Source organism: Phytophthora infestans, genomic scaffold, assembly GCF_000142945.1.
Source record: "Phytophthora infestans T30-4 supercont1.4 genomic scaffold, whole genome shotgun sequence".
In the NCBI taxonomy this organism is placed as follows: domain Eukaryota; phylum Oomycota; class Peronosporomycetes; order Peronosporales; family Peronosporaceae; genus Phytophthora; species Phytophthora infestans.
In genome coordinates, this window is record NW_003303755.1 from 3,676,342 (window position 1) to 3,688,305 (window position 11,964).

Here is an 11,964-nt window from a genome sequence, read left to right on the forward strand (position 1 = left end):
TCTTAGGCGGCAATGCAGCCCGCCTCACGCGAGCTGAAAAAACAGTGTTGACTCCGTTCAAGTCGACAGGCCCTCCTGCAGTGAGTGAAGACGAGGACGACGGCGAAAGGTTGTTCGTCCAGCTGCTTCAAAAGCGACGCCGACTTGCCGCGAAGGAGATAAAGTACAAGCTCTTGCATGCAATCCCTGCGACGTCCAACGTGGTGGAGCGCTTTGTTAGCGTTGCTCGTACCACGTTTGGCCAAGAACGCCATAGACTGCAGCCCATTACTTTAGAAATGATTCTCTTCCTGCGCGAAAATGCTGGTTACTGGGACGCACAAACACTTGACACAGCAACTCGAGCGTAGATACCTGTTATTGATTCAATAAACCTTGGTTATTGCAGCAGTAACTCAATTATTTATGGTCTTCTAGCTAAAGCATCATAACGTTTTGCCAGCATACAAGCTAGTTTCGCGATAATTTATCGTGAAGATGCTACTACGATAAATAACAATATCATTTTCGGACCCCCTGCAGCTGGAGCTGCTGCTTTGGAGATGAATACTTGCGTTTCCCGACTAAAGATGACATCTCGCGGCTTTTAGTGCTTTGTTGATTGTTGGTATCTTAGGCAGCTTAGACTGCATGCATTGGAGCCGGAAAAACTTCCCGACCGCATGGGCAGGGCAGTTTACAGGTAAGGAGATGTCTCCGACCATCATATTGGAGGCAGTTGCTTCTTAAGATTCATGGCTTTGGCACACGTTTTTCGGTGTGCCGAGGTCGCAAAATGATATTGACGTTTTGAACCATTCTTGTTGTTGAGATCTTAATGAAGGTTATGCAAGTGGCAGGCGCAGCTGGGGTCGGTGGTGTCGTTGAGAGAGCTAGCGCAGTCTGAGCGAGCTCAATAGCCGGTGTTGGAGGGGGGGGGCATGGGAAGCGTTGGCTGGCCCGAGAAAAATTGTCCTGTATGGATTTTGCTCAAGAACATACTCAACAATCTCTATGGGGCCACATTTTCTCAAATTGGAGGTCTGCGTGTGTTTTCAATAGATCTTGACGAATTTTACTCAGGCTGGTGCAGCTGCAAAAATAAAGTATGCACAATCGGTTGAGATGCTCTAACATTTATTGTGGTTATCATCAATTCTACCGCAACGATTTGCTGTGTTATCTCGGGGGCCGCTTTCAATAACACGAACTGAGGGTAGGAAAACCGGGTTCGATTTAGCTATATCTGATCCGACATAGGAATTCAATGATCCTATGACCACATTCCTATACCTTGCACGACAACGGTCAAGTTTGGTAAAGGAGGATTGGTCACCGAAATTATCAGATCGTAACTTTTCATCCAGACCGAATTTTTCGATAAGGTTCTCTTTACGTGAAAATTCGCTGCGAGATGTGTTGATTGCTCTGTTCGACCAATAATTGATGAGATATGGGCTTTCAAAATTCATGACTGGGCAAAATCCATGTCATCGTTGTCGTGCGACCATCAGTCATCACAACAGCTGATAAATTACGAATACGCATCCGTGATTGGTCAATATATTGCTAGAATTACGGTTTATCGCATTTTTCGCCTTTGAAGGTTTGATATATGTACGCTACACAAAATCGTTGATGGCACATCCTGAACATAGAACAGCCACATGACCATCTGTATGCGATACATATTGGAACCCGTCAGAAACACTGCAGGAAGAAGAACTTTGCGACCAGCAGCAGGCTCTGCGCAGTCCATCGTCCGACGATTGTCGAGACCGTCCGTAATGACGACGACCAAGGTAGGCGGGGGGCGCCGCCGCATGAAGCAGATGCAGGGGCTGCTGCTGCTCTCGCGGCTGGACGAGTCGCTGACGCGCCGCCACCGGTCGGGGAAGATCAAGCCGCAACGTGTGACAGTGGTCCTACAGCCTCAGATGCTGGAGCTTGCTTACTCTTCACTGGAGGATCAGGACATGCTGCGTCCACTGGGGCGCGTGGACTTGCGTGACGCCAAACTGGAGCAGGTTCCGGACGGATTCATCATCTATGAGGCCGGCTACGGGCCTCGGAAGGTCGACAGATTAGTACTGAAGGTTGAGCTAGGTAGATTGTTTGCTGACTGACTACTCCGGTGCAGATGCTCAAGCTTCAGGACAAGGATAAGGCCACCACTGACGCCTGGTTCTTTGCCGTTTACTCGGCCATCACGGAGTATGAGCGCCTGCCGATCAGCGCTAGCGAAGACGTCGGTCACAGATTCTCAGCTGTACTCACCTCCAGCATGCGCGACGAGCACACGGAGACGGTGGTGCGTGATTTTCCGCCGTCGGATTCAGTAATGAGGAGTCAGATGCTGCTCGATCATATACTGACTGTGTCTGTTCGAACCAACAGGAGTTCGAATTGTCGTGTCAGTTGGTGCTGCCTGCACGTCCCATCGACATGCCCAGCATCAAGTGGAAGGTCTGGAAGACTTTTTCTGAGCTTCAAGCATTTGATGAGTGAGTGTTATCGCGGCTGAGTTCGCTTTGAAAAGTTTGCTAACTTGTTGTTTTCCTGCTCATAGTGAGCTACGCGTCTCGTTCGGCGCACACATGACGCAGATTACGTTCCCAAGAGACCGCAGACGCGATTCACTCTTTGGTGGCATGCGCAAGAAGTCGTTGCAAGAGCTAAAGGAGCAGCAGCTTGCTCTTTACGTGGAGCAGGTTTGTTCTCATGGTCACTTGGAATTATCTACTTAAGTTATTGACAGCCATGGCTATTTCTCTGTAGGTGTTTCAGATGCCAAAAATTTCTACTGAACCGACACTGGTTGGCAAAGTGAAACAGTTCCTCGGTTTCGACTCCTTCTTTGAGATTGTCGTAAGTTAGTGTTGATTGTTAATGACTCTGAGACTCGGATATTGATATGCTTCTTTTAGGAATCCTCGTCGAGTGAAAATGGAGAGGATGACAACGACTTATCGTACGCGCCTGTCAATCCCGATCCCATACTAGAGCCTCAGGTTTCAAAGTTTGCCGAAACTGAAGAAATAATCAGTGAAGTGGTGCAGCAGCCACTATCTCATGAGCCACAGAGTGTTGGTCAGTCTGCAGTTGAGCCGCTGAGCAACGATTCCAATGCACCTTCCTCCCAGTACTCGAGCACTGAATCCGCCCGTGCATTGCCGGGTTTGCTGAGAAGAACAAGCTCAGCAGCGGCTGAAGACGAGGGTGAGGAGTATGTGGAAGTCATTCCAGAATCTGACCCGAAGACGGCAAAAAAACTCCATAAGAAGATCATTCAGACCGTCCGTGAGCTTGTCTCTTGCGATGAAGAACGCGTGCAGGACTTCCAGGACCAGACGAGAGATTTTGGTCGAGAAAAAACGTCTGCTATGGAGTATTGCGCCTTTCTCCTAGGTGCAGTGGGCGCGCAGGAGTGCTGCAAACTCATCCCGGAAATGGCAAGGCTGCTTCCCGATGAAGTGAAAAGGGAGGAATTAATGCAGGCTCGAGCCGCTATCTGGCGGCGAACCCATAGACGACATCGTAGGCGCTCCAAACAATTTTCAGAAAGCGTTGTGCTGCAAAAGCAAAAGGAAGAACAACAGCAGATCGATTCCATGAACAGTAGGGTGCGTCCGAAGTCTGAAAGCCTCGAAACGATGACGGAGCACGTTCATCCTCTTCAGATACCTGTGCGAAACTCGATGGTCGAAAGGCCAATGTCAGCAATGGACACTGAGTCTCATACCGAACAGGACAATAGCCCGCCTGCAATTCCTGCGCATCGTGCTGGTCTCGCTGACCCGCGACGGCATCTCAACCGCCGTGCTTCATTCAACACAATGTTTGGCGAGACGTTGCCGATTGAGGAGGAGGAGAACCCAGCTGAGAATGAGTCGGATGATGAAAGCGTCGACAGCCTACTGGATCGACCTCGTACCGTGATCAAAGAGACCCCATCGAAGATTGAACACGCGAGAACGACGCCTTTGGGCCTCGGACGCCGCAACTCGTCATTCCTGGATGGAGATGAAGATGATGAAAGTACTGAAGATGACGAAGAGATCCATCCCAGCGGCCGCTCTCGCCGTTCTCGCCACAGTCGCCACCGCCAACAAAGTGGAAGTGGGAGCGGTAGTCTGGAGACACGGAGAGTGAAAGAGAGACCACTATCTCGTGGGGGCTTGACGAGATCATTATCTCGACAGAATTCCTCTTTTATTGGGGAAAGTGATGAGGACGGCAGCGGTGGTGAGGGGGAAAATAGCCACACGCGATTCCGCAGAAGCCAACGCCGTGCGAGTCGTAAATTTGACGAAGAAGCCAAATCCGGGCCTGTGCCCGAGGAGGAGAACCCCGTTCTGGCGCGTCTCAAGAAGCAAGGGGCTATAAACTTTATGGCGCAGCTTCGCTAAGGGGCCGTGTGCATATTGTATACTTCGAAGTAGGTAATGCTGCGTATGATTCGATTTTTAAGAACTTTCAGGCTAAATCCTTAAAGTTTGGTGCCCGGCTCAAATTGTCTCCTGGTGCAACATCAGCCATAGTTTAGCTGCTAAAGTTAGTAATCGGCGCGGTCATCCCATTTATAGCATACCGGTAATGACAGTGGTGGTGCACTTAACAAGCGCCTTGTCGACGAGAATCAACGTCATATTCGATCGCTGCCATGGCAGCGATCTCAAGTGATGAACTGCAGGATGCCTGGGAGAAGGTGAAGGCCATGTCAATACTTCCAGAGGTAATTGCGGGCTCAATTGGTCAAAAGAATCTTTATCACTAACGCTCCATTCAAACGTAGCCTCCCGAGCCGAAGCTTCCCATTTTTGGGCCCAAAGTGCCCATGAAAACCAAGCTGCATACTATTCAGAACCTCATAACTTCTCTTGAGTAGGTGGAGATGATTGGCTGGGCGCCCCGCTATCTTACCGAGGTTTGTTGTGGTGGTCAGATACAACTACACGGGAACTTTGTACTTCGACGTGAACAAGAATCGGAGCTTTAAAAGTATCGTAAATACTGCAAAAGAAATCCTCAAGGAGGGTCTGCCAATCCAGTGTCTAGAAGCAGTGTTCTTGGGGGCCTATATGACTGCAGGCTTGCCGAATCTCGAGCGATTTCCGATCAGCTTTAAGACGGCCGCGGGCAAATCAACGCACCGCCACATCATTCTTGGCATTCATCACCAACAACAAAAATGGGGAGCATTGGGTCTAAGTCGATGCGATAAGCTCATGAACAAGGATTTAAAGTTCGAGTCGTTGAGCGATCTGGTGCTGGATTTCTGCCGTGAGTTTGAAAACGTCTACCACAAGGTGTTAAGGGTCAACTTAGGTTTCCCTTTCACCCACGACATTCATTCATCGGAGCGAGTTGAATGGCGGGTTGGTCGCTTTTTTCATTTTCACTCTGGTATCAGCTATCGATAGTAAAGGCTGTCTTCTTGTGAACATTGCAGGTGCTCAATCTCCCAATTGATACGAACAATTGGACGGAAGTTGCAAAGCAGTTGGACGGCTTTGGAAAAGATGCCGCCGAAATTGAGAGTTTCAAGAAGGCTAAAGGCGTGCTCCCAGCGTGGTTTGGAACCAGATACGCTCTTAGCGCTCCAGAAATGGAGATTGGGCGCTCACCACGAGCAGCCCAGCGCCGCAACTCGTTCTCAGATGATTTCAACATGTTCGAGGAAGAATTCGAGACTCAAGAACCTTCACAGCCGCAAATGCTAAGGACGATCCCCAAGCACATAATTGTGACTCCAGACGAATTCACGTTTAAAAAGCCATCGACCGTAAGTAGTTCCCTTTGCCTTTCAATAATCTCCTCTTTCTTCTAAATTACCATGTTGTAGAGTACCGCGCCAACTCCACCGACAAACATTTTTCTACAGAACACGTCGCCATCGCCATATTTGATTGAGATTGAGGACAGATCAGGTCTCCTGGAAATTGTCACCAAGACACAGCCCACCTTGCAACGTGACGAAACCAACCCAGAGGTCCACCCTACTAAGGCTATATTCCGCGTTTCGGCTGTACGCTTGTACTGTCTTCATTGAACCTGTTAGTTGAATCGGAATCTCACATTTGTATTTCTCCTCGAAATGGGTTTTAGAATGGGATGATCGCCGTGGCTATCAAGTACAACCCTCATCGACCTGCGACTAAAAAGTCAACGTCTCCAGAGAAATCTCCGGTCAAGAAAAGTATCAACGGGAATTCAGATGAACCTGCAGTGAGTGAACCATCCCACGTCGTCTCGTTCCGCTGCATGCCTGATAAAGTTGTAGACGCGGTTCCAGACGAAGAACCGTTCACACTCGAAACACCCTTTGTCTTCAAGGAAATTTAGACTCGACAGCGAGATTTCTTCTTACTCATTCAGCAGTTCTACAACACGTCGTATGTGTAGATACAAAACGTCTATTAGTTTCCCCGCCTTCTATCTGCAGTCTAATTCGTGAGGAACTCAATGCCCTTCTCAAACACAACAGCCATGACGGCGAAGCCTGCCGCGCCCTTGGCGGTGTTTTGCACCAGCACTACAGCCACAACGCAATCAGCAAAAGTTACATGGGGCAACAAGTTGAAGTTTATTGCACATCAGCTCACCTTTTGGCCCCGAACTCCGTGCTGCCCAAGCGCCCAGTGCTCCGCCTGATACTCCACCGGCCAAGAGGGGGTTGAAGATGTCGTTCGCCGCACGTTCGCGCTCGATCACGCACTCGACGCCGGCAAAGATACTTCCCACCAGTGCAAACTCCTGTCCACCGTAGTAGCACATGAAATACGCTATGAGTTTTCCTTTTCAATACCGGATCTCAGGAGTCAGTCCCACGTGCCTTGGAAAAGTATACGCTGCGCACATAACCCGCCTTAATGGACTTGCTGAAGCCATTGAAGAGCTGTAAGTCAGTAGTTATAGCAAGTTTATTAGTACGCTCCTTTTGCTTTTAGGTCGCGAGCAATTGCGCTTACCTGCTCGCGCATATTGCGTCCAACTAGTTCACCGTGAGCACCTTCAAACGTGCCGAGAAACGTGCCGAGACCCACGCCCATTGCCGCACCAGCTATGCACGCCACCACACTACGCTTCCAGCAGCTCTCACGAGACTCCTCTGCGAACTTCATGGCGCGGTAGGCGGCGATCTGTCCCATACTTGGTCCACGCGAGTCGTCCATGATGCTCCGCTGTCCCAAAACCCAGTCACATTCTGTCAAATGATAATCATTTATGATTAAATTATGAATTGATACTTACTTCATGCTGTAGAGGATTAGAAAAAAATACTATTTGGTTTCGCAGTGTAAGCGTTATCGTAATAAAAACAAAGCTCTGTCAGTCGTCAGCCAAAAACGATCAAGTCCCAAGCGGAGGAGACAAGACGATGCGAATGCGCCTACGGGCGCCGGACGAGCCCGAGGCGGAGAGCAACTACGACTTCGGCGACGATAACGCCAGTGCGCCGTCTACGCCAGAGCGTAGTCTCCAATTGCAGCCGTTGGATGTACGCTCGCCTGAATACATCGAGGAACGGCTGGAAAACCTCAAGCGCCGCCCTAAGTGGGTGGACTTCCTGGATCAGTACGTGCAGGATCACTCAGACAGCGACAGCGAAAATGGAGACTGGGAGGGCAATTCGACAATCGATTCACCTGGCTTCATCCGGTCGACACTCTGGTCGCTGTCAGTGGTGGCCTTCGCGCCGTTGCTGATCCTCTGTTCCCCGTGTTTAAGGAACAAAAGCTACGGGTGAGAATTTCTTTGATCATATTGAAAGGGTGGTATTTATACAATTAGAAAGCTAACTTTTGGTGCAATTCTCATTGTCATGGGTAGATTCTGGCCGTTGGAGTGTCGCTCCATGAACGAACTCTTCGGCTGTGCAGTGGCCAATATGATTTTTATAATATTTGGACTTGTGTTGCTCTACTGGACGATCTGTCGAGACTTGCCAGACATTTTTAAAGTGGACAATACGTTGGTAAAGCTGAACGTACAGATTGATGAGATGCAGCGAGCGGCAGAGACTTGTCACGCTGCGCTACTCCAGTGGGAAAGGACCGTCGCACAGGAGCTGTGCATGCCTGTGGGTATTGATATAGCACTATTGCTGCTGAACACGTGGTTGCTACTACATTACCATAGACGATGGGCGAGATACCTCATGGCGCTGATGGCGGTGATGTTTGTGGTGGATGTGCCTGCCCAACTGTATGACGCCACTTTTCCAGCACCGGAGATTCACAAGATAGACCCAACATTCGCCCTGTTGGATGAAGAACTGCTAGTTGCTTTGGATGGGAAGAATTTGAAGCCAGGAGGAAGCGTTGGTTGGGTAGCGTACTGGGGATGCGCTACTACCTCGAGCGTTGACGCGTGCGAGAAGCAGTTTGTATCCACGTTTGAAGCAGGAAACGTGGCCGTGACTTTCAAGTCGCTGGATCATTTCATTCCGTGCTATCGCGACCCTCCTAATCCACTCAAAGCACAGGACTATCAGTGCTTTGAAGATGTTCGCATTCGCGTGAAGGATAAGCAGAGCATTCCCGGTTGGTCACGATCAAGTTTACAGGCTTTATCTACTGCTCAAGTCGAAAGAGATGAATTATCGCTGAACGATGAATGGCAGGATAACTTGAAAGCCCCTTCTCTCACGTCGGAAAGGCCAATGGATCACGATGCAATCAAGCCGACACACACGATGGCGAAGTCAAGTAAGGCCGCCGTACCCGATATTTCAGCAGCTACGAAACCGTCTCATGAATCTCTCTCGACAGCGAGCGATGAAGAGGTTAGGCTCAATGAAAAGGATGAATCAACTAACAGTCAAGAAGACATAGGTATGTCAGAACCTGAACCAGAAGCTACGAAGGCAGATATCGGAAATGAGAAGATGGAAGAGGTTGAGGTGACATCTGATGCGGACGTGAAGAAGGTTCACATCAACGTCGACCTGGAAATTGCGCCACCGATAGAAATTGCTGTGTCGTCTGTGGAGACTTCGCTAAGGCCATCAGCGGACACTGAAGTGGTGCAGGCTTCAAGTGATAACCAAGTGGAAGCCGAGGTGGTGACGCCCAAGAGTCAAGCACTAATGGTTCCAGCGGACAAAGTCCAAGAAGAACTATTGAATGAGAATACATATAGAACAGGGAGCACCAAACGTGAACTGGATACCGCCCACGGGTATTAAGTCAGCTCCACAAAAACACTGCGAGAAAGAATAAAAACTTTTTTTTTCACAGTATTTATACGACAGAAGCCGCTTCCGATGAATTTTGGGCTCCTGTGACCGCATCTCGCAAAACTTCGGCCAAGCGGTAGAACTTGGCGCCCTCGATCTGAGCGTTCTCGCGGTTTGCTTCACACAATTTTTCCTGCAAGACAATCTGTTGTTGCATGTGCTTTTCTCGAAGGGCCAGCTCACGTTCGCGCAGTTCGACCTCCTTTTTAAACCGCATCTTCTCAAACTCTAGCCGCTCACGGTCCAACGCGATCTGCTCTGTCAAATGTTTTTCATAGTCGAAATGCGTGTTACGATTGTTTGCTGACCCCGATCCAGAACTCGATGCTGCTCCAGAAGCTGCAGACAACGACGTATTAGTTTCTGGACACATATAATCGATGATATGCTCAGGCGACCGACCATTGTACGTCTGAAGACGGTGTCACAAAGCCATCAGTGAATCAAAGCAACAACACAACAGTCAGAATAGCGATTATATAAGCGAACACACCCACCAAACTCACCAAGGACGCTGTCATCTGCGTACTGTTTTGACAACCTCCACTGAATCCAGCGGGGATATGTCCATTATGTGCCCCTTGTGCTGCCGCATGTTGCGCTTCACTTATCGCTGAAGCTTGCGCATGTGACTGAGCGTAAGCCATGTCCGATTCTGCATGGAGCGGTGGGCCTCCGAGTACCACGTCGTCTACCATTGGGAGATGGTCGTACGTCTGCAAATCACCCTGCAATTGCAGATAGCGAGCTCTCGTATTCTCTTGTTTAGGTAGCGTCTCATATTCTGCCCAGCGCCGTGGGTGAGCACCCTGCAAATGGCTTCGGATATTGTCGACACGGAAGGCTCGAAAGAACTTGGTGGTGGTCAGCGAGCGCCTGCGCCGCTTCTTGGTGTCGTTTCCAGACTCCTGGTCCTGCTGCACCAGCTGATCGTACTTCCCTTCACGTCCAAAAGCCTTACAGAAACCACACATGGCCAGCAGTACATCGTTTGAGACCGGGTCCCGCTCGATAACCATCAGTCCAAATTCCATTTCGTACTTCGGCTGCCAGTTGTGCCGCCGCGACTGCCTGCTCACGGCTCGTCGCTTCTGTGCATCCTTATCCTCATCCTCCCCGTTGTCGTCACGCTTGCGCCGCGTGCCGGTGAGATGTGCATTGTCCTCGAACTTCTCGAGCGGCACCAGGAGCTGGTCACTTGTGACGCGGGTCTCCATCGCTTCGTTTGGTGGATTTAAAATTATGTACAGTATGTGGCTCACAAAACTTACATGTGAAAAAGATGACTACACATTTTTTCGATGAACGCGATTGGGTAGGCAAGTTGAAGTTATCTTAGGCCTTATGAAATGAGGAACTCATCAAGTAGGAAGTGAGTTTTAAGTTAACATAGTCTCTAGTTTGTCGCAGAGGTCGTGTAGTAGTTACTAGACCGATCGCTACACATAGGCTGCAAGGTTTAATTCTCCACGACCTGCCAGCGTTCAGTACCACAGCACGGGATGCCCCAGAACGACAAAGAGATTTATAAACTATATTGTGACAAATGTAGTCCTGTAGTATCCTGGAAATATAATTTAAAGAGTAATTCAACTTGAAGAAATATTACCTATTTTGGGTTCGCACCCATTTTAAGCCTTCGTACTCCGAAACCTCGTACTCCATTGTTCTTCCCAATCAAAGTTGAGCAACTAATCGTCCGTGGACAGCATGGCGTAGATCTTCTCAGCAATTTCCTTCACCGATTCTCGCGTAGGGATGTTGTGGGCAATCTTATCGCTACATCATTGCGCTCGACTCATTTATGATTCTGGAGAAACACCAGACTTTGTAGTTCGTGGCGACGCTGTAAGCTGTGGACAGTCCTTCGACATCCGACAGTATTCACTTCCAACGTAGGCTTACGCGAGTCCTTGTATCATGTTATTTTTCTTCGCGTCGACGATGCATAAGCGTTTGCTGCCGCGCTTAATCACGAACTCAAACTTCCGGTATCCGTAAGGCCGCTTCCCCACATCGCTCTCCTCGGCAAGAATTTGGACGTCCCCGCTGATAAGCGCACACACGCAGGCAAGAACAGGAGTATTGAAGTGCAGTCGATTCGCTTCTGTTCCAGTCACGACTTCTCCAAATGCCTTCGTCACGATGAGGACAGCACATCAATTTTGTCGTCTTCATTGATTGCTCCGCCGGCATTATTTTGTTGACATCTTTGGAACGACACGTACAGTGTGAGTAATAGAGGACTCGCCATCCATTATATTTGCCTTCTTGTTGTCGTCAAGTATTTCGCTTAGTGCATCCCATCTTCTTTTGCGAGTCGGATGGGGCTTTTTGTTGGCGGATTTGCTGACCCGGAGCGGCAACCAACACACAGATCCCGTCTTCCCCAGCATCGCCTTCGTCTGAAAAATTGAACGCAGAGTTGCTAATTCGATACCTTGGGTCCATTTTATTCTCCTGATGATATCATAATTCCTTTGGGAACATCGCCATTCTCCAACATCGTCACATCAGGATCGTCCGTCTTGAGCCAGTTGCCGCCCTTCTTCGTGACGTATACCGGTAGTGCTAATTGGTCCGCAGGGAAGTCGTACACTTTCTTCTCCTTGATCATATCCTTCAAGATTCCGACCTTCTTGTGCTCATTAATTTCCACCACGAAGCTTCCGTCTCCGACCACCATACCTTATAAGCAAATTATTTTAGATAATCAGATCACAACACTGGAATTATTTTTTTTC

The 11,964-nt window shown here is 49.2% G+C and overlaps 5 protein-coding genes and 1 pseudogene across 5 annotated transcripts; 3 read left to right on the forward strand and 3 right to left on the reverse strand.

Annotated features, from left to right (window-relative positions):
- Positions 1–1,703: 1,703 nt before the first annotated feature.
- Positions 1,704–4,388, forward strand: PITG_03850 (uncharacterized protein; the record flags this gene model as incomplete). Its single annotated transcript, XM_002906844.1, has 6 exons — positions 1,704–2,054; positions 2,120–2,290; positions 2,377–2,483; positions 2,549–2,690; positions 2,758–2,847; positions 2,907–4,388. 6 exons carry the CDS (start codon positions 1,767–1,769, stop codon positions 4,386–4,388), a joined length of 2,280 nt encoding a protein of 759 aa, XP_002906890.1.
- A 254-nt stretch (positions 4,389–4,642) lies between these two features.
- On the forward strand, positions 4,643–6,031 carry PITG_03851 (uncharacterized protein; the record flags this gene model as incomplete). The annotated part of the gene is made up of 5 exons (XM_002906845.1): positions 4,643–4,714; positions 4,775–4,863; positions 4,925–5,288; positions 5,432–5,764; positions 5,825–6,031. The coding sequence occupies 5 exons, from the start codon at positions 4,643–4,645 to the stop codon at positions 6,029–6,031; spliced, it is 1,065 nt and encodes a 354-aa protein (XP_002906891.1).
- A 394-nt stretch (positions 6,032–6,425) lies between these two features.
- Positions 6,426–7,154, reverse strand: PITG_03852 (Mitochondrial Protein Translocase (MPT) Family; the record flags this gene model as incomplete). Its single annotated transcript, XM_002906846.1, has 4 exons — positions 6,426–6,514; positions 6,585–6,735; positions 6,830–6,877; positions 6,951–7,154. 4 exons carry the CDS (start codon positions 7,152–7,154, stop codon positions 6,426–6,428), a joined length of 492 nt encoding a protein of 163 aa, XP_002906892.1.
- Positions 7,155–7,338: 184 nt separating this feature from the next.
- Positions 7,339–8,591, forward strand: PITG_03853 (uncharacterized protein; the record flags this gene model as incomplete). Its single annotated transcript, XM_002906847.1, has 3 exons — positions 7,339–7,725; positions 7,813–8,475; positions 8,516–8,591. The coding sequence occupies 3 exons, from the start codon at positions 7,361–7,363 to the stop codon at positions 8,589–8,591; spliced, it is 1,104 nt and encodes a 367-aa protein (XP_002906893.1).
- Positions 8,592–9,192: 601 nt separating this feature from the next.
- PITG_03854 (uncharacterized protein) lies at positions 9,193–10,254 on the reverse strand (the record flags this gene model as incomplete). The annotated part of the gene is made up of 3 exons (XM_002906848.1): positions 9,193–9,559; positions 9,623–9,632; positions 9,727–10,254. The coding sequence occupies 3 exons, from the start codon at positions 10,252–10,254 to the stop codon at positions 9,225–9,227; spliced, it is 873 nt and encodes a 290-aa protein (XP_002906894.1).
- Positions 10,255–10,923: 669 nt separating this feature from the next.
- PITG_22720 lies at positions 10,924–11,900 on the reverse strand (annotated as a pseudogene; the record flags this gene model as incomplete).
- Between the last annotated feature and the right edge of the window lie 64 nt (positions 11,901–11,964).